At 53.1% G+C, this 22,213-nt stretch overlaps 9 protein-coding genes across 9 annotated transcripts; 4 read left to right on the top strand and 5 right to left on the bottom strand.

The window, feature by feature from the left end:
* Window positions 1–41: 41 nt before the first annotated feature.
* Window positions 42–1,181, bottom strand: PFLUO_LOCUS9376 (uncharacterized protein; the record flags this gene model as incomplete). The annotated part of the gene is made up of 1 exon (XM_073787196.1): window positions 42–1,181. The coding sequence occupies one exon, from the start codon at window positions 1,179–1,181 to the stop codon at window positions 42–44; it is 1,140 nt and encodes a 379-aa protein (XP_073643376.1).
* Window positions 1,182–1,552: 371 nt separating this feature from the next.
* PFLUO_LOCUS9375 (uncharacterized protein) lies at window positions 1,553–3,403 on the bottom strand (the record flags this gene model as incomplete). Its single annotated transcript, XM_073787195.1, has 1 exon — window positions 1,553–3,403. The coding sequence occupies one exon, from the start codon at window positions 3,401–3,403 to the stop codon at window positions 1,553–1,555; it is 1,851 nt and encodes a 616-aa protein (XP_073643375.1).
* Window positions 3,404–5,364: 1,961 nt separating this feature from the next.
* Window positions 5,365–5,747, top strand: PFLUO_LOCUS9374 (uncharacterized protein; the record flags this gene model as incomplete). Its single annotated transcript, XM_073787194.1, has 2 exons — window positions 5,365–5,466; window positions 5,535–5,747. The coding sequence occupies 2 exons, from the start codon at window positions 5,365–5,367 to the stop codon at window positions 5,745–5,747; spliced, it is 315 nt and encodes a 104-aa protein (XP_073643374.1).
* Window positions 5,748–6,162: 415 nt separating this feature from the next.
* Window positions 6,163–9,236, bottom strand: PFLUO_LOCUS9373 (uncharacterized protein; the record flags this gene model as incomplete). Its single annotated transcript, XM_073787193.1, has 3 exons — window positions 6,163–6,225; window positions 6,286–7,227; window positions 7,281–9,236. The coding sequence occupies 3 exons, from the start codon at window positions 9,234–9,236 to the stop codon at window positions 6,163–6,165; spliced, it is 2,961 nt and encodes a 986-aa protein (XP_073643373.1).
* Window positions 9,237–9,651: 415 nt separating this feature from the next.
* Window positions 9,652–10,853, bottom strand: PFLUO_LOCUS9372 (Rab geranylgeranyltransferase; the record flags this gene model as incomplete). Its single annotated transcript, XM_073787192.1, has 4 exons — window positions 9,652–10,019; window positions 10,073–10,634; window positions 10,687–10,794; window positions 10,845–10,853. The coding sequence occupies 4 exons, from the start codon at window positions 10,851–10,853 to the stop codon at window positions 9,652–9,654; spliced, it is 1,047 nt and encodes a 348-aa protein (XP_073643372.1).
* Window positions 10,854–11,817: 964 nt separating this feature from the next.
* On the top strand, window positions 11,818–13,449 carry PFLUO_LOCUS9371 (uncharacterized protein; the record flags this gene model as incomplete). Its single annotated transcript, XM_073787191.1, has 1 exon — window positions 11,818–13,449. The coding sequence occupies one exon, from the start codon at window positions 11,818–11,820 to the stop codon at window positions 13,447–13,449; it is 1,632 nt and encodes a 543-aa protein (XP_073643371.1).
* Window positions 13,450–13,942: 493 nt separating this feature from the next.
* Window positions 13,943–14,605, top strand: PFLUO_LOCUS9370 (uncharacterized protein; the record flags this gene model as incomplete). The annotated part of the gene is made up of 2 exons (XM_073787190.1): window positions 13,943–14,280; window positions 14,353–14,605. 2 exons carry the CDS (start codon window positions 13,943–13,945, stop codon window positions 14,603–14,605), a joined length of 591 nt encoding a protein of 196 aa, XP_073643370.1.
* A 337-nt stretch (window positions 14,606–14,942) lies between these two features.
* On the bottom strand, window positions 14,943–17,498 carry PFLUO_LOCUS9369 (Small subunit (SSU) processome component; the record flags this gene model as incomplete). The annotated part of the gene is made up of 2 exons (XM_073787189.1): window positions 14,943–16,887; window positions 16,939–17,498. The coding sequence occupies 2 exons, from the start codon at window positions 17,496–17,498 to the stop codon at window positions 14,943–14,945; spliced, it is 2,505 nt and encodes an 834-aa protein (XP_073643369.1).
* A 1,805-nt stretch (window positions 17,499–19,303) lies between these two features.
* PFLUO_LOCUS9368 (transcription initiation at TATA-containing promoter protein) lies at window positions 19,304–21,991 on the top strand (the record flags this gene model as incomplete). The annotated part of the gene is made up of 3 exons (XM_073787187.1): window positions 19,304–19,407; window positions 19,472–21,617; window positions 21,668–21,991. 3 exons carry the CDS (start codon window positions 19,304–19,306, stop codon window positions 21,989–21,991), a joined length of 2,574 nt encoding a protein of 857 aa, XP_073643368.1.
* Between the last annotated feature and the right edge of the window lie 222 nt (window positions 21,992–22,213).

Here is a 22,213-nt window from a genome sequence, read left to right as displayed (position 1 = left end):
GACGCAATCTAGCTGATGGAGAACACATTCACTATTCTGTATCATAGATCTTCTAACCCAAGTCTGGCATACTGCCCCACAAACTCATCGAACAGCTTGTTGAGCCCGAGAAGATTCAACGGGTCCTTGTCGCCCTCACTCATGAAGCACAGCATGTTATGGACGTCAAACGAAATAGCCAACATATATCCGTATTCGGATTCCAGAAACACCTGGTCCCCAGTATCCGAATCCCCGGTCAGCGTGTTCCACTGGCTGGCATACACCTCAGAGAAATGTCTCTTCTCCTCCTCGGTATACTTCCTGCACCTTGCGATCTTGTTCTCCTCATCAAACCATTTGAACATCTTCTGCATGAAGTGGCCTCCGATGTCAAATGCTCGGTAATTCCGCATCACAATCTCAAAGTCAATCAGCGCAACGCTGCTCTCTCCATCCCTCGGATTATTCTTCACCATAACGTTCCCGAACTGGACGTCATGAATACACCATCCTGCCTTTCCTCCTATAGACTCCAGCTTATCCACCACTTTCCTCACCCTCGTCCCAAAGTCGTAGTCCACTAGCCTGTCCACACTGACCCCTGCTTCCTTCCCAAATGCCTTTAACTTGTCCATCATGTAGTACTTCTCCAGTCCAGCGATGACAGCCTCGTAGTATAACCCGACAGACTTTTTCTCCAGCGCCGGCTTCAAGAGATGGAACGTAGCTAGCCCTCTAGCAACATCCGCTCGGATAACCGACTTCTCAACATCCTCGGGCTCCATATTCCGTGCATCTAGAAACTCATCGATTCTCCCGAGCGTGCCATCCTGCGTCTTGAAGAATCCATAGACGTTGGCTCCTAGTCCGGACCGACCGAATTCGTAACAGAGAAGCGCTTCCTCTTGTTTGCTTGGTGCCAGATGGTTGAAGATCTCGAGAACGCCCCCGGAGCCATTATCAGTATGAAACTTGATAAACACCTTTAGCGGCTCCATCTGCCTGTCTGTGCTTGTATTCGGCCGCTCAACACGACAGTGGGCGCTGACAAACGATTCATGGTATGACATGGTTAGGGTCTCTGGATCCACAGCAGGCCATTCTTCCGGTAGGAATGTGCCGATGATGTCTCTGACGTTCTTTTTAGTTGGCACTTTGTCTTTCGGGAGTGTCACAGGAATGGGCGTCAAGGTGACCATCTTGCAGGAGAAGCAGAGAGGTGTTTGTGAGAAAGTATGTGCTAACTAGTAGTGCGATGATTTATAGGAGACCCCACAGTTGCTGAGTAGTGTCCGTGGCGCGGCTCAATCGCGCGAATGTTTGGTTCAGCGGCGATTCGGGGTCTCAAAGTTACCTAGCGCCAAACCGGGGCCCTTCCGGACATTCTAATCTACACAAGTGATCTTAACTTTACTTTTGCAGTCTTTTTCAGATACCCCGCAACCCGAGCGAAAAGGAGCTGAGAAAGCGATACGTAGGCGAACTGTATTGACAAAGATAAAAGCAGATATTGTATAAGAAAAGGACCGGCAACAGGCTGGAATAATTCATCAAGATGCAGATAGTTACATTAAATGATACTTGCCTGGAGATCACACAGGCTGGAATCAAGTAACGCTCGTTGTTTGTCAAGGCGCTCAAGGATCTGCGCCGTATCGCGATGTGATGTCGCTGTCGCCGCTGTATCTCGCAACAACTGCGCGGTTTCAACATAGGTTTGGACATGTCGCTTGCAACGATCATCTCCGTTGTTCTCGTGGGGAGAACGAAGCAGACTTGGGGAACCACGGTTGCAAAGTTCAATGCCGCGTTGACAGGACCAAAAGCACATCCCCGCACAGGTATTGCGCAAAACAGTTGGTGCGAGATCAATCAAAGAGTGTCGCTCATGATCTTGATTGAGAGTCTTGTGCCGCTTAATCCACCGACATATATCGACCATGTCGTTCAATGCGCGTACACTTTCATATTCGACTCGTATGGCAATCATCTCTGCCTCCAAGCTTTTGTTGTCTTGTATACCGTAGTCTGAGACACAGCACTCAATCTGTAATAGACAGTTCAGTTCTAGAGCCCATAAGACTGCGCGATAGAGCTGAGTGTATTTTTTCGTTCCACCTGAATATGGCTCTTCGCGGTCGTTAGTCGCCAGTTTACCTGCACTATCTTTACTCCTTCGTAGATATTGCGGACAGGTGTTGTTCCTCCATTGATAGAGTTGCTCATACGAATTGTGGACGTCATTCGGTTCGACGCCTTGACATTTTGCCAGGGGGGTACACAAAGTCTGTGTAATTTGGCGGGCAATAACAGCAAGGGCAAGAATAGCATCGAAATAGTCCTTGGTTTCGTGTGGCAAGAGACTCTCGTTGCTGCCGACGTCGTTATTTGGGATACGCGATATTTGCTTGCGGTCAAGGCAGTGAAATGCGTCGAGTCCATAGATATGCCAGTAGAGTAGCACACGACGCTCGTTAGCTCTTGCCAGTTTTGCTGACGAAGTTGAATCCATGGTTTCGCAGTCGAGAATGCGATAGTTAATCGTCATCAAAACGAGCGATTCGTGCGTAAGAAAAAGCCTTCCTAGGTTCGAATGGAGCGGTAGACTGCCAGCATCTTCGTATTCGAAATCAACCATAAGCGCCAGAGCTTCAAGGTCATCAAGTCTGATAGTTGCATCATCAGATGCGTTGCTTCGAGCATTGAGAAATGTGTCACGGAATTTGCACGCAAGATGTTGTTGAAGATCCCATTTGTTTGGTGCTTCAGTGAAGGGCATACCGCAGCAGGCAACGGCATACAAAAGCAATTCACTGCACCGACCCGCGTGATAGTCTTGCCAAAACGCATCTGCGAGAAGAATTGGAAGGTATGGGGCCGCAGAATCGAAGTAGGAATGCAGTGCTGCAGTGTAAATAGCCGAATCTGCAGAGTCACCCATCCAAGAACATGAATCAACTGTCCCTCCGGGAGAGATAGTAGTCCGCCCATGCTGTTCTCGGTTGTCGGTCTGGGTGTTGTCGGAGGTAGAAGTGGCATCTTGCAAGTCTTGGCTTGGTCGGCCGTTGTTCCATTCTGTTGGTCCGCAGTCACCCATGAAGACTTGATCGAGGAAAACCATATTGTCGAAGCTTAGTGCGAATGGGTCATCAGAAAATAGGTCATATGGGGGATTTGATAGTGCCAAATGGCCATCTCCTGGGGAAAGGGAGGCGGAATTTGATTCTGAAGTAACCTGCGAGGTCGGATTTGCTCGGCTACCCAGGGATGTATTAGGTAGAGCCATCTGTGATTCTCCAACACTGGCTTCCACAATACCTCCGCGAGCGGTAAATCGGCGGCGCCGTCGAATACGAACATCGTCCGAGTCATCAAGACGGCATTGTATTTCCCGACGGGCGCACTGCGAACATGTAGCCATGTCTTGTCTGCCGCGCAATAATCGGTCACATTTGACCTTTCGTCGATGGCAAAAGTCGCATGAGACTCGTTCCAATCCTCGTTTTAGCGTCATTGGAGATTATTTGAAAGAAAATTCCGTCAAGTGGGCAAGTTCAACAAGGCGAGGGTAAGGCGGAGGAATTGCGGAGCTTGGACGGGAGTAACGCGGCAAAAAGCCTACCACACTAAGTACATCCGGCGGAGATAAATGGAATCGAAACCACGATATACGGTAAGGTAGTGTCGGGATACTCTTAGTATGGAGATCCAAAGAGGTAAGTCACGTAGGTAATTTCTTGTTTCTGTATTCTGCCTGTCGAATTGGCTTATTTCCTCCTTAGGTTAATTAACCAGGGGAGATGCGCATTTATCATTCCCGGAGGCTGTGCGGAGATTTCGCGGTAGTTTTTCAGAAACTTGGCCGGCAGAGTATATCTCGCAGGCAGAAGCGAAAGCGGTTTTCTTTAGGGCTAAGCAAGCCATGATATCTCCGATAAACTTTTAATATTGATAGGGACCTCCCCAAGACGCGAAATCTCCGTTGTCGTTGTCATATATAATGTAATCTCCTCGGTCATGAAATGGAAATCAGATCAATCAACGAACTGCTCGCCATGGATCAAAACCTTGATATGTATGGCTACTTACCCAGCGAGCCGGCGTCGCTCTTTGGAATTGTATTTTTTGGTACCTCGATGATCGTATGCATCCTGCAAATGGCATTCGGGCGGTATAAGCACTACTGGATGATTACGCTTGTGTTTTTCGCCCTGGGGGAGGCAATTGGCTGGGGAGGGCGCCTTTGGGCACATTTTGCAGTGAGTTTTCATTCTGAAAGGAAAACAGATTGCTAATCAGCCTAAGCCGATGAGCTGGCTGGCTTTCATGATCCAAATTTGCAGTCTCATTGTCAGCCCTGTCTTCCTGTCCGCCGCGGATTATGTTCTCTTCTGCAAGCTGTGAGTGACTTGACTGAAGATTCAGAAACAAGGCGTTGACAAACAGTGTCGGAAAAATCCACCCCGGCTCTTCCCTATTCCAACCACAATCTTTTGGGTTGGATTTATCATTTGCGATATCATCTCCTTAGCCATCCAGACTGTCGGAGGAGTCCTGGTATCAAGCGCAGAGAATTACGAACAACTTAGCCACGGCGGTAGCGTGATGCGCTCAGGAATTATCTTCCAGTTCAGCAATACGGTCGTATTCGTGGTTCTCATTATAGGAGTAATGTTCCTACTACGGAAAAAGAGAACATTGGTCTCGCAGGAGAGATGGCCAGTCATGACCGCTCTGTGCGTATCAACTCTCATGATACTGATCCGCAATGGATATCGTATCGTGGAGCTGTCGGATGGATGGAAAGGTCATCTAATGCGCACGGAGCGATATCTCATCGGTTTGGACATGGTACCTATGGCTGTTGGGATTGGGGTTTTTGTTGTTTTCCCTCCGTCGTTCTTTCTTGACAAGCAAAAGCTAGAGATCAACTCGGTGGGCTTGTCGGCATAGCTGTGCCTAGCTATGAGAACAGAATACTCTGATAAATATTTAGAGAGCAGAAGACGCTAAAGTAGTGCAACTACTATGACCGAAAGTAGTTACCGAAGTCCCGACAACCTATTTGTAAGTCTCAAAACAGCCCCTAATGCATTTATATAGATGGCCCCTACTAGCTAGTTAGTTGGTGCCTGTCTCCACCGTGTCTTTACAAATAGGAATCTCGCATTCGGGCCCTCCAACTCCGAGGGCCGATCTGTGTTTAAATAATCCCAGCGAAATAAAACGTTCCTGACGTAACGCAGACTTGCGGAATTGCGCCGTCCAGCCCCGCGTACTACCCGCGACCCGACGGAACACCCACATCTTGCAGGCTATTTAAAGATGCGCATCGCCCCGGTTCTTCGTCGTGCATCATTATTCCACACCCAATCCTCCAAAATGGCACCCATTGAACGCATCACCCTCTTCAAAATCCCCGACGAGGCGGGCCGGGACCGCGTCCTGGAGCAGTACAAGGTGTTGGCGAAGACGGCTACGAAGGTATTTATTTCTTGTGAAGTAGTACCTACTGGAAATATCGTGACTAACTGAATTAATACATAATGCAGGACGGCAAGCCCTACATCGTCTCCGCGGCCGCGGGCGCCTCGATCCCGGACCCGCGCAACCAAGGATTCAACCTCAGCGTCAAGACGACTTTCGCGTCGATGGAAGACATGAAGTACTACGATAATGACTGCGAGGCGCACAAGGCGCTCAAGGCGGTTGCAGCGTCGGTGAGGGAGGAAGTTCTCACGACTTATTTTGAGAATATCTTGTAATCTACTCTACATATCCAAGATACCCGAGGTAGTGACGGCGTTTTTATTCTATGTATCGGGTAGAATGGAAAAGAGGTAGATTGTTAGGGGGGAGGATTTGGGAGGGAGCTCGATGTTGATCAATTGTCATATAAGAGAACAGTTCAACTCAATTCATTTCGTGATGTACACAAGGGCTGCACAGCTCGGAGTAGCTATGCCGCGACAAAAATAAAAGAAAACACCAATGCCTCTAGGTCCGGTGGCATGCTTGGCTGAGGTACACAAACAGTCGAATACAGGGAGGTCATCATAAGAACAGAGGCGAAATCATCACGGCCACAAACAATCGACAGGCTGGACAAAATGGACAAAATGGACAAGATCGCAGATCGTTAGTCCATCGGTCTAGCATAAATGAAAGAGGAGAAGGCGGTTAATCGAGAGCCCGGCGCAGGTCATTCCACTTCTGTTTGAGATTGTCGTGGTTCTCAGACAACTGTCATAAACTCGTCAGCATGTGTACTCACTTTCGGTTCAAGGGGACTGGCTGGCTTACCTCCGCCCACTTCATCTTCGTAGCCACCAACTCCTTCTCCATCTCGGACATCTGCTCCTCCATCGCGCGGTTCTCATTCTGCACCTCGATGTTCCGCTTCATGATCCGGTCCATCTCCGTGCGCAGCTTCTCCTCCACCTCAGCCGGCTGCTTGTCCACCACGCTCTTCAGCTCAGCAACTTGCTGCTTCAACGCCTCGTCGAGGTCGCGCAATTCCTCGTTTTCAACCTTGACGTGGACCAATTGCGAGGCCAGCTGCACATGCTCCTGGTCAGAAGCCTCGGCGCGCTCTTCCAGAAGACGGACCCGAGCTCCCTGGGTGTTCACGGTATGTCGCAGGGTCTCCAGCTCAGCTTCGTGTTCCTTCTCGGCACGCACTTTCTCCTCCCATTCGGTGGAGTAGGCGGCCATCATTTCTGGCGTGAGTGGGGTTGCACATGCATCTTGCACGAGAAGGTCGGATCGGTAAATTTCCTTATCGGCCGAACCCGAGCTGCCGAAGAAGCCGGACTCCAAGATCGACGACGGGGAGGGCTGCTTGTCGATGTATGCGTCGAACAGGCGCTCCTTGAGGAAAGTGGTGAGCGGGCCCATGTCCTTCATGATCAGAAGTTGCTGCGCGTTCCGGCGCATGATCGCCACGCCGAACTTGATGATCGTGGTCTCTAGGCCCTCTTCGAAGATCAGGTCATAAATGCGAAGGACCAGCTGCAACGGGAAACGGTAGGCGAACAACGTCAGGAACCACTGTGTCGCGTATAGTTGCGGGTGAACGCCGCGGCGCCGCAGGTGGCAGTACAACGTAGGCTCCAAATCTTCCAAAAGGCGCTCAAATTGATATAAGCTGCGGTGCAGACCGGGCATGTCTTGGATGAACATTTCCCGCAGCCCGTACTTGTTCATCAGCTTCACAAGCAGAGCGAAGGCTTCGACCTCGTCCATCTGTGTCCACAATGTTAGCCGTCTGTCGGTCTGGAAGCTCAAGGCGAACTTACGTTAAACAAGAGAGGCATGACAATAAAATTCATGCCCTGGGCATAACCAACTCCCTCATCGTACAAGGCGTATGCCTTGCACAATCCAAACAAACTCTCCTGGTTCCCTTGCGAGACAAAGTATTTGGAGTAGCTGGTACGCGCACCCAGGTCCCGTCGGATGGCCTTCTCAAGCTTCTGGAGAGCAGCCGCGTCACTCTTTGCTTTCTTGATGCGGGCATTCTCACTGGCAGCCTGCTCCTTGGCCAACTTCTCTGGGTCCATTTCCAGGGAAGGGCTGGCGGCAACGCTGGGGGTGACACTCGGAGGAGCACTAGGAGCAGCACTAGGAGTCACGCTGGTCGACTGCGTCCCGGATCCTGAATGTTCAGAGCGAATGGACGAGCGCGACGACGTGGTAGACTCCTTCTCGGCCGACCCGTTCAACTGACTGGTAGGCGTTCGACGATCTTTCTCTGGGCTCGTCCCACGAGCCACGAGTTCCCGGTAAATTTCCTCGATCCCGTCAACCTGCTGAGAATCTGCCAGAATCTGCCAGATCACGCCACGAACGGTCTGCGGAATACCGCGTTTGATGGCCTTGTTCAGTTCCTCCGAACCTGTCAGAGCCTGCGGTCCTTCATTGACGAGCTGCTGCCACAAGTCCCAGTCCACAGGCATCGACGCATCGGTGGCCGAGGCAGAGACTCCAGAGACCGTGCCGGGGGCCAGGTCGGGGTTGATGATCGAGGGTGTTCGGGCCGGAGACGTCGCTCCCGAGGCTGGTGCCACTGGTGTAGCCAGTATACCCTCCTCGCCTTCTTCCGGGATGATTTGAGGGCTGGCTCCAGGCTGGCTGATGCTGGCGCGAGCTGATAGCCCACCCTCTTCATCCTGCACAATAATTCCTTCTTCCCGCATCCGCAGAAGCTTGAACTGGTCCTTCAGGCTATTACGCCGAGTCTTCTTGGAGCTGAGACTAGAGGTATCCCCATCTTCACCGTCGTGTCGAGCGGCTGAGTCCATGTTGCTGGCGATAGTCGAAACCGAGGCGGCAGTGTTTCTCCGATTGAAGGCATTCTGGGGCGGGGATTTGATGTCCTTGCCTCCTTGTGAGCTTCGCGAGAACCATGCAAAGGGGCCGCTGCTGAGTTTCCGAGCCGGAGGCGGTGGTGCAGTTGAAGTGGGTGAACTCTTGTTGGCTGGGGCTGCACTACCCCATGATAATGACGGAAGGTTGCTTGACAGCGCCTTGAAGCCGGAGGGAACCGTGGAGCTTGCATCCTTGGGGGGCACAGGTGGCGAGTCCTCATCTTTGGCGTTGGCTGCTTCGTTTGTCAGATTCACCTCGTCGAGCGACGACGTGCTGGAGAGGTGATGAGAATTCAAAAAAGGCGATTTCTGGGAGGTGCGTCTGCGAGGGGTGTCCTCCTGGTCCGCAGGGTCTACCGCGCCATTCAGGTTGACGTCGTCCAGCGAATGACGAGGGGTGTGGATGGACGATTTCTCGGCCGTGTCCCGGTCAGGCTGCTCGGTCTCCTTGGTCTCTGGCTTCTCGCCCTCGTGTGGCTGATCATCGGTCTTGTCGTCGTCGTCGTCTTTCCCGACGCCGGTGTCCTCATCCGCCGCCGCCTCTGCCTGTTTCTCGTCATTGTCTGCATCCTCGTCCGCACCATCATCCTTCTCCTCTTCCTTGCTATCTTCCTCCTCCTCGCTCTTCTTCTCGTCCTGCGATTCAGAAGGGAAAGGAGGCTTCTCAGTAGTATCCGGCGACGATATGTTGCCGACAGGGGGACTGTCGGTCAACGACCGCGTCGACGAGGGCTGGGGGGCCACGTTGGTGTCATTGTTCTCGATCGATTCCGGGGCGTCGTCGAAGGACTCCTGTTGAGAGGCATCGTCAGCATCCGATGGGTCGTGTGAGACCGGCAGGGAGACCCTTACCCCGGCGTAGTCATGACTATTGCGCGCGGACATGTTTGCCTTGGGTTAAATCACACACAACACTCCATAGGAAGAGAATCACAGACGGCCCGCGATCGGCCCATTCAAAAAGGGGAGATAAATGGGGATGAAATTCCAAGGGAGAACGAAGGAATGGGCCACGTTGTGAGAGATTCCAGGTCGGGGGGAAACTCAGGCACGGGCGGTGGACAAGGCTGTATGTACCCGACTCGGGTCCGTACCAGGTGTATACGACGAGAGTCCACCCTGAAGAAGAATCACAATAATAGTAATAATGGCGAAGATCGGAAGAAAGGAAGGGATTGAGGTTTGAGCTGAATTTCCATGACTTTCTTTTTCACCATGGCCAGACCAAATCCTCTGGGGGCCAAATAATCATAACAAGGGGCCAAGAAGCTATACACAGTATGAGATGAGGCTACCCTAACTAACTCAGACTCCGCTCAAAATCCACCCAGCGCCCCTTTCGTAATGGATCCAACTTCTTCAATTCCGAGAGCCAGCTCAGAATCTGATCCCGGTCTGAGTCCGACCGTGTGCCGGTCACTTTGGACACTAGAACGGTGCAATCGATCAGGGCTTGGTAGATGTATTTGCAGTCCTCATCCCCGTCCAGCATCTCCTCAATGAACTCGACCTCATTCCGAAGATACTGCACCCGGTCGGACACGCTCAGATTCGGAGCCATAGTCCGCTCCGCCACTGAGGGGTCAAAGACACACATGAGGTTCTGGTGGTAGAACCAGAGAGATTGGTCGCGTGGGTCAATCAAGGCCTGATGAATAAAGTCCAATTCTGGGGAAATTGTATCAGCAATCGGACAACCGACTGGTTGGTGGAGAACGAACCGTCGTCCAGCATCTTCTTCCGCTCGGCATCGCTGGCAGATTGTTCATCCAGCAGCCGCTGGATGATTTTCGTCCGGTAATGCCAGGCAGAAAAATTGGACAGATTCTCGCGGATCTTCTTGTCCGAGTACTCAAACTCCTTTTGGGTCATGCTCGTCCGCGTCTCCTCCGCCTCTGCCAGCTGCTTCAAGGTGTCGAACACCAGCTGTCGGTACCCCCAGGCGTGAAAGTTGCGGCGGTCCTTGCTCAAAAACATGCTCACCAGGACAAGCTCCCCTTCCCAAGTCTTGCGGGCCTCGGGGAGTGGTAGTAACCGACGAGCCTCGTCCAGTAGCCAGAGGCGATAATTCCAGATCCAGTAGCATTTGGGGAATTTACTCAGAAGCGGGATCAGAAATTGAAGATCCTTTCCTAGTAGCTTTGCCTGAGGTGCATCTGTCTGGGAGAGTTGATGTTGCAGCACTCGCCGCCGATAGTTCCAGATGGTGTAGTACTCCGGGTTACTCTCCAGCAGGTCCCCGAGCAGCTTCAATGTGTCAGCCGTGTATTCATGATCGGACACCTATTTTGCAGTCAGTCTCTACTCGGTATTTTCGTGTTTAATCGGGGCAGACCTTCTGGTGAACCTGGCGCCCCAGGTCCTGGTACTTTTCTATTTTCTGCAATTCCTGCTGCCGCGCTTCCTGAGACTTCTCCGTTTGATTTGAGCGCGGCACGCCATGCTGTCCAACGGCATCAGTATGGTCAATATAACCGAGGAGGGTGTCCTTACGCTTGCCATTCTAGCCGGATGATGATGGAGAGAAAGAGGGAAAGGAACCCGTGACTGGCGCCTGCCTAATCCATCGATCACGTCACGTGAGAGCATGGCACCTTTGTCGTCTGTTTCTTTCTCTCTTCTTTTCTTTCTAAACCAACTTTATTGACATTTCACCCATTATCCATTCTCTCCTTGGGCTCTATCCTACACTCTTTTCCGTGGGTTCATTCCACTCATAGCTCACCCATTCCCTCAACAGTCATGGTACCGCGTAAGCAAACCCACACAGCAACTGTCTCCTCAGCAGAGACTGCTCCGGCAGCGTCCACCGGGTGATGATCCATTTCTGCCGCTACGACCACGCCGACCTGTCACTGTGCCGGGGCCGCAAAGACCGATTTGTCTCTGGCAGAGACCGTATCAACGGCCTCGTCTCGTCTCTGACACGGCGGTTGTAGAAAGAGCCCGGTATGCATCAAATTATACTGCGAGAAATATCAGTGCGGGAGCTGTCTGGGGTGTTGGAGGAGTCTCGGGAGCGTTGGGACCTTCATCAATGACAATCTCCGACCACCCCAGCGTGTTGAATCGAGGAACCATTGCTCCCATATATGCGGCCCACTTTCTCCCTCAAAGCACCATTAAAGATGAGCGAGATATGCATGAGTCACGGCTTGCACTCGCGCTAGACATTGACCCGACCACTCGGCTGCTTGATACTTGCATGCTATCCGCTGGACGTGCCACACCTCCCAGTCCGGCGTCTTCACATCATGAGCGGTATTCTCCTTTTGTCTGGAAAGACAATGCTTGGAAGAAAGTTGAGAGGGGGCATTGTAAGTGGATCGCTTTGCCTTACGCAGTGTCAGAAGGGCGTCAATTGCTACTTACCTAGACCAATCTATACCTCATCTAGCATTATCACTTACAGGGTGAGATGGCGTTGCTTGCAGCTTGCTCTGCGGCATCAACTAACTGCTCGGCAATGCTAGGGCCTACAATTCCTGCGAAAGGAGAGGTTGTCCCACCCAAGCCATTCCGAATCCTAGATGCACCGTTTCTGCGCAATGACTTTTATTGCTCGACTCTTGCTTATTCTTTCACTTCTGGCGTGCTTGCTGTCGGCCTTGCCCAGCATGTCTATCTCTGGTCCGAGCGGTTCGGGGTAGAGCATCCGCCTTTTGGAGACCTGGATCCGTCAAATTATGTGACCTCCCTGTCCTTTTCTTCTGAAATCGGCGGAAGAAGTATCCTGGCGGTTGCTCGCCAGTCAGGCCAATTATCCTTGTGGAGCATCTTCGATTCAGATGTCCGTTTTGAACTCAATCATTCCGCCAGCATCACCTGCGTCTCGTTCAAGCCCAAAACTACGCGCAGGCCTTCGGGTAGATTTGAGCATCTGGAAGTCGAGGCAGAGGATCTCGTGGTGGGCGACGAGATTGGGGATGTCTGGTATTACTCGGTCGACTGGTCCGATGATGAGTTGCAGAACCGGTTGGGCTGGAAAGGGTCCATTACATTACTCGTCAAGATTTCGGCACACACCCAGCAGGTCTGCGGTCTGGCCTGGTCTCCCGATGACACTTTCCTTGCCACGGGCGGCAATGACAATTCCTGCCTTCTCTTTGAGTTGAACGAGATCATTTCATCGCAGACACTGCCCTCATCTGCTGTATCCATCGAATCCACGAGAGCCAGTCCGAGCATTATCCAATGCATTACGTCGAGCTCCCGACGACGAGGGATATTCAGAACACGTCACTTTTTCAACCATTGGCCACCGTTGTGGATGAACAGTCTTTCGAGTCCGCCATCTGAAGCACCGTCTCTGTCAGAAACTTCATGGCATGGTAGCGGGCGGGCTACGCTGGTGCCATATAACAGCCAGAAGCATCGACTGGTGCATACGGCAGCGGTCAAGGCAATCGCATTTGCGCCATGGCAACCCTCGCTGCTCGCAACAGGCGGAGGCACCAACGACGGAGCCATTCATTTCTACCATACGCGAACGGGAGCTTGTCTCGCAACCATCAACGTGTTCGCCCAGGTAACGAGTCTAATCTGGAGCCAGACTCGACATGAGATCGTCGCTACATTCGGGTTCGCGCTGCCCCAACATCCCTATCGAATTGCCATCTTTGCCTGGCCGAGCTGTGCCCAAGTCGCCGTCATACCATGGGGCCCGTATGGAACCAGCTGGGACGGCCAGGATCGTGGAGCGGGCTGCGACTGTGGAAGAGCACTGTGGGCCGTCAGTTACCCAGGACGACCACCTCGCCATGTTTCCGCTACACTCGACGACTGGGACAGTCTACGTCCTCCACTCTCGCCAGAGCTTGTCCCACCGACCACCGAACGCAGGAGCAAAAGGAACCGCAAGTACCGTCCGGGACCTCTCATGATCCGTCCTAAAGAGAAAGAAGGAGGGATGTGGTGCTCGGGGACCAGAGAGGAAGGATGCATCATCGTCGCGTCCAGCGACCAGACAGTCAAGTTCCACGAAGTCTGGAGTGGCCGCAGAAAGAGCATTGGATCTGCTTGCGGACTGCTGGGGGGAAGCGATATCCTGGAGGGTCTGGAGGGGATCGAGAAATCCGGAAGCGAAGTCATCCGTTAAGCGTGGACTCTCATTGTGAGCTCCTGTGCTTTTTGTAACACTCTATTCTTATGATCGGCGCAAGACTGAGCCGAGCCGAGCTGACAGCGGGCGCAATTGCTTAAGTTATAGCTATCGTTACGCAGTGTGATGGAGAATTATGATGATCCCACCCCACTACTATTTCTTCTTTCGTCCGTCCATATGCACGCCCGGAATCCTACAGCTCCTTCAGGATTATCCCTGGTCTTAGCCACCACTAGCGCCATGCACACACCCCTGACCGTTCGATTGTCATATTTTAGTGTCGCATTCCAAGGCCGTCAAGGTTCCGAGGTTTAAAAAAAAATTATATACGTAAGTAGCTTCGAATCCCAGTTCTCAATCATCTCAATCGTCACTAGTTACCGAGTGTATAACTACCAGATATCTTCCATCCGAGATCTCATTCTTTCCCTTCTACCTCTTCTTCACGACACATTCGACCAAGAGACATCCTCTCCCCAAACATACAATGCACCTCTCCACCCTCCTCCCCTTCCTGCTCACAACCACCCCCCTCATCGCCGCCAAATCCCCCCTAAAAGCTCCTTCACCCTCTATCGGGTCGCCATCTACACTACCCCCCCTGGGCAAAACACTAAACGTCACCGTCATAACCGCCCACCACGGCCGCTCCGCGCTCGAATGCTGGGCTCTCGAGCCGGACTTCGAGACCTCCACCGTGACCGGCACGGACGGCGCGTCGTCTCTCTCTCTCGGTCCCATCGGCGGTGTTGCCGGTGGAAATACGAGCTATGTCGTTGTGCCGCCGGGCTTTGATGGTGGGAGGCACAATGCGCCTGTTAACCAGTATGTCTATACCCACCACCCAGCATGCTATCTTCCCTAATCAATGCATCGACTAACAAACAATTCATCCAGATGGGTGATTTGCCTATCAGGCGAACTCCGCATAACGCTCCCCAACTCAACATCCTCAGCGCGCATCTCGGCAGGGAAGAACAGCGCCCTGCTCGCGCTTGACACTCCCGATGTGAGTAAGCTGGGTCATTCCACGGATTATCCGTCTAAGGAACGCTCGATTGGGTTGGAGATTCCCCTGGGCGCGGCGGGTGTGCCGAAGCATCGGGTTTTGTCGGAGGGGGCTTGTGCCGGGGAGCAGCTTTTGGATTGATTGAATTGATTGAGGATTGTGGTTTAGGGGTAGGGGGAGGGAAAGGAGGAGGAATGGGTGCATATAGTAGAGTACGTAAGTTAATGGAAGAGACATGACATATGCATTGATTGGGATTGGCACTTGCCAACCATCTCTTATTGGACAGCCAGAAGAATACAAGGGGAAAAAGAAAAAGAAAAGAAAAGACAGACAGGAAAATAAAGGGACAAAATGCAGACAGATCTAGATCCATCCGATGCACAGCACACACGTATGGGATACTCTTTTATAAACCAACAAAAGCACACAAGAAACAAATTCGCCAGATACCCTGGGAGAATGGACAAGGCGAGGCTTACTTCCGGCCAGCCTTGCCCTTCTTCCCGGCAGACGTCTTGGGCTTCTTCGACGGCGGCGGCGGCGCAGCAGCAGCGGCAACATCGTCATCCGACATCTCATCCTCCGAGTCGGCAATGAAGTCAACCATTGAGCTGGCGCTCTCGGCGTCCTCGTCCTCGTCATCTTCATTCTCCTCGAGTGACTCCTCGGCATCGGATGAGCCGGCAGACTCTTCGGCCTCGATATCAAGAAGCCCGTCTCCCTCATCTTCATCTTCCTCCTCGCTGCCCTCGTCCTCATCATCATCAGACTCATCGGCAACACCATTCATCATGGGCTCGTCCTCGTCGAACGCCGAGTCACGGATCGATTTCGTGCGCGGGACCTTGGCCTCCACTTCGCTGTCCTCGTCATCATCCTGGCCCTCCACGTAAATGACATTGTCCTCGTCCTCGCTATCCAGTCCCTCTGCGCCGCTGCGCAGCGACTGCCGCAGGCCCAGCTGCGCATCCAGCATGTCCAGCTTGCCCTTGAGGAGAAGCAGGGACGGAAGACTGGATGAGCGCTGGTCCATCACCTTGAACAGCGTCGCCATGCGCTTCAGCAGATCCGGGTGTCCGGCCAGCGCGCCGCCGTGCGCCACGCACGTCCACTGTACCCACACGAGAAGGTGGCCGTACCGGCCTGGGCGGGAGGAGAGACGCTCCGCGAGCTTCTGGAGCAGCGTCGCCGCAAGCGAGGAGTCGAGGCGTTGGATCGTAGTCCGGATGATCGAGGTGTCGCCCGTGTGGAAGCAGGATTCGAGCATGCCGTTGTCGTTCGTCTTCAGCGACTGCGTGAGCACGGTGGCTAGCGAGATGCCGGATGGGATCTGTTGCACTGCGGCTTTGGGCTTTCCGGGCACCAATGCTCCGAGAAGGATGTCGTCGTCTAGCTCGGCTTCAACGTCGACTTCCTGGCCTGTGTTGACACCCAGGAGCTCGCCGAAGGATGGCTCTGCGCCCTCTTCTTCTTCTTCGTCATCTTCCTCCTCGGACTCAGGTGCATTTTGCATTTCGACATCCTCTTCGTCACCGGCTGCCTTCTTCGCGGGCTTGGTCTTCTTCTCAACAGCGGATGCCTTGGTATCCTCGCCGGCATCGTCCGAGTCATCCTCGCTGTCGGCAATCTCGACATCTTGTCGGGAATCTTGCATCTCGACATCGTCATCCACAAGGTTTCCTGCTTCCACAACCGTGCGAGTCTCGTCGACCCGGCTCTCGCCCGCGCCCTTGACTCCATTCGTTGTCACCGCTACAACAGCAGAGCTGGACTTGCTCTTGACTACGGTCTGTGCGCCAGTGAACAACAACTCTTCGGTGTCAACGTTGAGGAGCTTGATACGCTCAAACACCGGGATCACTCCTCCCTCGGTGTACGCCACGACGATGTCCGAGCCCTGGAATGAGACTGCGACCACGGGCACACAGGCGTCGGAGGACTCAGAACGCGTAACCTTGAGAGAAGCGTTTGATCTTTGCGTCATCTGCTTCCGGCTAGCTTTGGGGCTGGTGGCCGCCGCGGCGGGCTGAACAAACGGTTTTGTGAAGAGCTCGATGGTGCCATCTTCAGTGACAGCTGCCAGAAACTGCTTCTCCAGCACAGCTTGGCCCTCGGGGTATAATGAAACCGACGACACATCCTGCTCTGCGACGAGATTTCGCACCAGCTTCCGGCTGGCAACATCAAAGACATTGATGTACCGGTCTCCGTCCGACGCAAGGAATGCGCCCACAGACTCTGTGGACGAAGAGATAATCGAATGGATCTGATTCGGCATCGCGGCGAACTCAACGGGCGGCTCGTCGGCCTTTTCGGCGTCTATTAGGTACGGTTTCTGGGAGGCACAGATGACGGGGGAATTCGAGGGAACGGGACGCGAGAGAGCAGTCAAAGGCGCAGATGAAGGGAGATGGATCGTTCTGAAAAAATTTCATTAGTTATGCCATAGGAAAGTACCTTTCATGTCGTACCTTATGCTTTTCCCAGTGCGCAAATCCCACTGAACCAGCTTGTTGTCGCCGCCAATACTCCAGCCTTCCTGGCCTGGCCGATCGGCCGTGAACTTGAAATCCTTGATCCCCTTGTCATGGGCACCGGTGAGAGTACCAACGACCTTGTCCTCCGCGGGCGAGTACATGCGAATATCAGACGAGCTGGTGCCAAACGCAACGACGATATCACCCTGGTCCAGGCCGTCGACCCCGTTGACGTCGGAGCCGCGTTTCCGCTTCTTCTTCGACGGATCGCGGTTTTTCCCCTGGCCAGCGTAGTATCCCCAGTCCAGCGAGGTGACAGTCTCCTTCGGGTTCAAGGCATGCTCGCACTGCAGACGACCGGTGTTGGTATCGTGGATGCGGATGTGTTGCGCATCGAGGCCCTGGATGACGGACGCAAACAGCGCCAATTGGTACTGGGATGGCGAGAACGCAGCCCGCAACACAGAGGACTTGCTGGTGGCTTGTGAGAGGCCGACAGCGGGCGATGCGGCAGAGCCCATCTTGGTAGACGGGCGAGACGTCTTCTTGCCCATTTTTTTTCTTTTGGGTCCTTTTTTTGGGCTTCTCCGTTTGAGATGGATGTGTTGGGAGGGGGGGAGGGACAGGTGAACCTCAGAGAAGCAACTAGGATTACAGGAATTCCCGTGCTTTGGATTGTCGACCCCCGGTAAACGAGCTGGTGCTGCTGAGGCTCTTGCGGTGTCGCAGTCGCTGCGGGAAGTGAAAAAAAGCCCAAAAAATGTTCTTACGGGCGCTAGTCCGTAGATGGTTAGCGTGGTTGTGTTATCATCACGTGGTGTGAAATCTGTGTTGGAGTATGGACAGGTCAATTAGTAGTTAAATGGATGTCGATAGGGGGGTTGGGACAAATGTTGGCAATGGGGTTTACTTCAGATGTGTGCTTCCGATATGGTGTTTTTTTCTTGTGATGGATTTATGTGGTGGTTTACTATAGGGTGGTGGATGAGATCAGTGATCGAAATATATATTTGCAGAGGAACACAATCATCAACGCCACGGCTCATTCTCAAGAAGCTTGTTACTTCCATAGACTTACACACGTGTCGGTCATTGGCCGACTTACATTTATGCTATCTTTATACTTCTTTCTTTACAGGTAGACTCATCTACACGGCGAGAAGGACATCATCGACTACCACGCAATCACCGAGCAAACAGTCATACAGATCAAATTATAAATAACCATCTTGATGCATGGACATGTCCACCGCAAGGGATTGGCCATGCAATGCACCTCGCCGCACTGTGTTTGTATAGATCCGGAAGCAGGGCTGTCACGTGCCGGTGACGTTTTGAGCCGGGCCTCCGGGTTGCCTTTGTGAGGGTTAAATCACCCGACACCCATGAATTCAGGGATCCCACCCCTCGCAGACGACCGCTTGATCTGTAGAGAGACATCTTAGTAAATATCGATATCTAGATCTATGTTCCCGCCGGTTCAAGCTGGTCACACCTGTAGTAGTATGGCAGTGAAAATTTGTATTCCTCGATGATACAGTGGGCCCATCATTCACGACAACACCAATCACAGCCCGAGGACGAGCGAACGCGATCGGCCCAAACCAATCATGAGCCGCAACCAACCCTCGAATGCGGCCTAGTGCCAGTGGTGGAACTAGGGGCGCACTCCGGTCCGTTGTACTTAAGGATTCTAGCATCCCCTCCGAGGAAGAATTCTGCTTCCGTCTTTAAGCCCTTTGACCGCCCCCCTTTCCCTTCGTGTCCTTGGTTCCCCCCTGTCGCCCTAAACACAGACGCGTCGCGTCCACCTGCGCCCCTTTTAACTCGGCCCCCCAGCCACCTTTATTATTTTTATTTTTTGGTGCTTTGGGTTTCTATTATTAATTGTTCACCCGCCCTCCCTCCCGCCTTCTGATTTATCCAGTTCCTCACCCCGGGCCTCAGGCACCCACCTCTATCTCACTCCTTCCTCCTCCTTGGCTGGCTCACCATTTATCCGCCACCCACCGCCCACGTGACCACTCCCTCACCGCCCCATAAATTCTGTCGCCTTGCCATCGCATTCTCCAACTTTCTTCCAGCTCACCTTTCTCTCTCCTCTCCCACGATCGCCTCTCCCTCCACCTCTCTATCCATCTCTTCCTGCATCCTTTACCGTCTATTCCATCTTTACAACCGTTCAAAGCTTCTGCGCCAGCCAAGTTCTACCTCCCCCGCATTGCCTGAGCTTCCGCGCGTGGGGCGCAAGTCTGTATCCAGTTGACTTTGTTGCGCGCTTGCAAAAAGCACTCCCATCTCACACCCACCTTTCGTGCCACCATAGACTCTGTACTCTCTTCGACTGGACAACGACCTGATGGCGACCCCGCCTCCCGAGGCTCCTCCCGTTGTCAAGGAGGACAAGCCCCAGCTGCCTCCCTCGCCGACCGGAGTCGCTGCGCCAGACCTGGCGCCTATGAGGTCAGTTTTCTCTAGTTCCCTGCAGAATTACTTTCTGCAAGCATTTGCTGACTTTGACTACTAGCGTGCAAAATGTGGTTGAAGACTTCAAACCAGATGTCCCCCCGACCGCGCCTGAGATCACTCCTTCTGCGGTGAATGGCCACACGCCTAGCGAGCCTGCCATTGCCAATGGTACCAGCACTGCTGCCTCGCCCCCCAAATCTCCAGCTCCGCCGCCACCCGTCGATAGCGAGCCCCCTTCTTCGTCGGTGCCAGCCGAGACGCCTTTTGCCGTTCAGGCTTCCGCCGAGCCTTCCGTCGAGCCTTCCGTTGACCCTTCCGTCGAGAATTCTGTCGAGCCCCCCACTTCTACAGGGTTGCAGAAAGAAAGTTTCGAGGATCGGGCTACGCCCAGTCAGGGCTCGGCTCAGGAATCTGCCACACCCGCTGCGGAGAAACCGATGAACAATATTGTTGTTTTCCCTCCGACCTCGCAGGGACCCGCCACTACCAGCAGTGAGCCACCTGCGCAGAGCGATGGCGCTGCTGATACTCCGGACAAGATGGACATTGAAACCCCCCAGGACATGTCTGCCTCCGTGAAAACCGAACTGCCCCACCGTGGTGACCTCTTCGACGAGAACAAATCTGCTGGCCCGTTTGCCCCTGTGACAGCGTCTTCCCCGGTCCTGCCTTCGCTTCAAACCGATCAGGAGATGAAAGATGCACCCTCTGTGCCCATGTCTCCGACCAAGATCGCCAGAGAACGCGAAATCGATGGTGATGAACCTGCTGCAAAACGCACCAAGGTTGAAGGCGAGGACTCGGCTACCGAAATCAAGGCTCCGAAGTTGCCGACTCCGGTGACCGAAACCCCTGGCCCAGCTCTTCCGGCCGGTGGCGAATCGGGAGTCACCAAGCTGCAGCAAAAGTTCATTTCAAAGTGTCTGACCAGCCTGAAGCGTATGCATGATGCGCGCTTCTACAAAGTGCCCGTGGATCCCATCGCCCTGAATATCCCGAATTATCCAAATGTGATCAAGCAACCTATGGATTTGGGAACGGTCGAGAAGAAGCTCAAGGCCAACGAGTATGCGTCTCCGCAGGCGGTTATTGACGATGTCGCTTTGATGGTTCAGAATGCACAGACTTTCAACGGTCCGGACCACCTCGTCACCCAGGAAGGTCACAAGTTGAGGGCGACATTTGAGAAGCAACTGATCAATCTTCCCAAGCCTGACGAGGTGGAGGAAAAGAAGCCCAAGAAGGTGGCGGAGAAGACCTCTGCTGCGCGTCGGGAGCCGCGGACCTCAACTGGTGCTCCGGTTGCTCCCCCCAAGGCCACATCACCCCAGGCGGGAACGACTTTTGCGCTGGGCCCCGAAGGATTGCCCACAATTCGGCGAGACTCTTCCAATCCCGACGGACGTCCAAAGCGATCGATCCACCCACCCAAGCGCGATCTCCCCTATTCCACCAAACCGAAGAAGAAGAAGTTCCAGTGGGAGTTGAAGTTCTGCCAGGAGGTCCTTGATGAATTGCACAAGGGGAAGTACTACGAAATTGCTGCGCCTTTCTATCTGCCAGTGGACCCCGTTGCGTTGAATATTCCCAACTATCACAGCGTGATCAAGAAGCCGATGGATCTGTCTACCGTGCAGAACAAACTCAGGTCTGGCCAGTACGAGAACGCCAAGGAATTTGAGATGGATGTTCGCCAGATGCTGAAAAACTGCTTCCGGTTCAACATGGCCGGTGATATCATCTATGCGGCCGGCCAGCGTTTGGAAGAGGTTTTCAACTGGAAGTGGAGCCAAAAGGCTAGCTACCTGGAAACCCACGAGCCGCACCACTACCAGCATTCCGACTCGTCCGAAGAGGACAGTGACGAGGAAGATGAGGAGAGTGAAGAGGATGACGAGCGCCTTACACTGCTCCAGCGGCAGATTGCCGAGATGTCTCGTCAGGTCGAAGCGATCACCCAGAAGAAGAAGAAGACTCCTCCCTCGTCTAAGAAGGTTGGCAAGAAACCGAGCAAGAAGGATTCCAAGAAGAGCAACGCTCCCAGTATCAAGAAGGACAAGAAGACCAAGAGCTCCAAGTCCGACAAGCCTCGCTGGGTAAGCTACCACGAGAAGCAAATTATCTCCAATGGTATCAGTAGTCTTCCGGACAAGAAGATGCAGGAGGCTCTCAAGATCATCCAGAACAATGTTCCTGCTCTGAAGGTAAGTTTTCTCTCGCTGCTTTGCTTTTACAATACTAACCTGTTTTTCAGGGTACCCAAGAAGCGGAGATTGAACTGGATATCGATGAGCTCCCCAACGACGTGCTGTTGATGCTGCTCAAGTTTGTGAAGAAGAATGTGCCTCACATCATGGATGACGAGGATTCTGCTCCCGCCAGCAACCTCGCCGCCCCGAAGCCGAAGAAGAACAAGCCAATGAGCAAGTACGAGCAGGAGGCTCAGATTAACATGCTCGAGAGCAACCTGTCTCGCTTCCAGGGTGGCGGCTCTCCCAACCCCATGCCATCTGTCGAAGCCAATATGGAGAGCAGTGATGACGAAGACGAAGATTCCGAGGAGAGCGAGGAAGAGTAGATGCTCAATGCCGATCAATTCTTCTGCGCACGCTCTTGCTACGCTGATTTGCGTTCTGAGCGTCGAATTTCTCTTTCTCTTTTTGGAATTTCTTTGATCAACCCCTGGATTTTTTTCTTCTCCACCGCCAGGAATACACCCTGTACATACGCGCTCTATGCTTCTCAAAACCCCCTTTGGATCCAGCAAGGGCTGGCTTTTTGATGGTCAGGCTTCCCTATG

The sequence above is a fragment of the Penicillium psychrofluorescens genome, assembly GCF_964197705.1.
Source record: "Penicillium psychrofluorescens genome assembly, chromosome: 6".
Lineage (NCBI taxonomy): Eukaryota > Fungi > Ascomycota > Eurotiomycetes > Eurotiales > Aspergillaceae > Penicillium > Penicillium psychrofluorescens.
The sequence above is the reverse complement of the archived record's forward strand: the minus strand, read 5'-3'. Positions and strand labels throughout refer to the sequence as shown.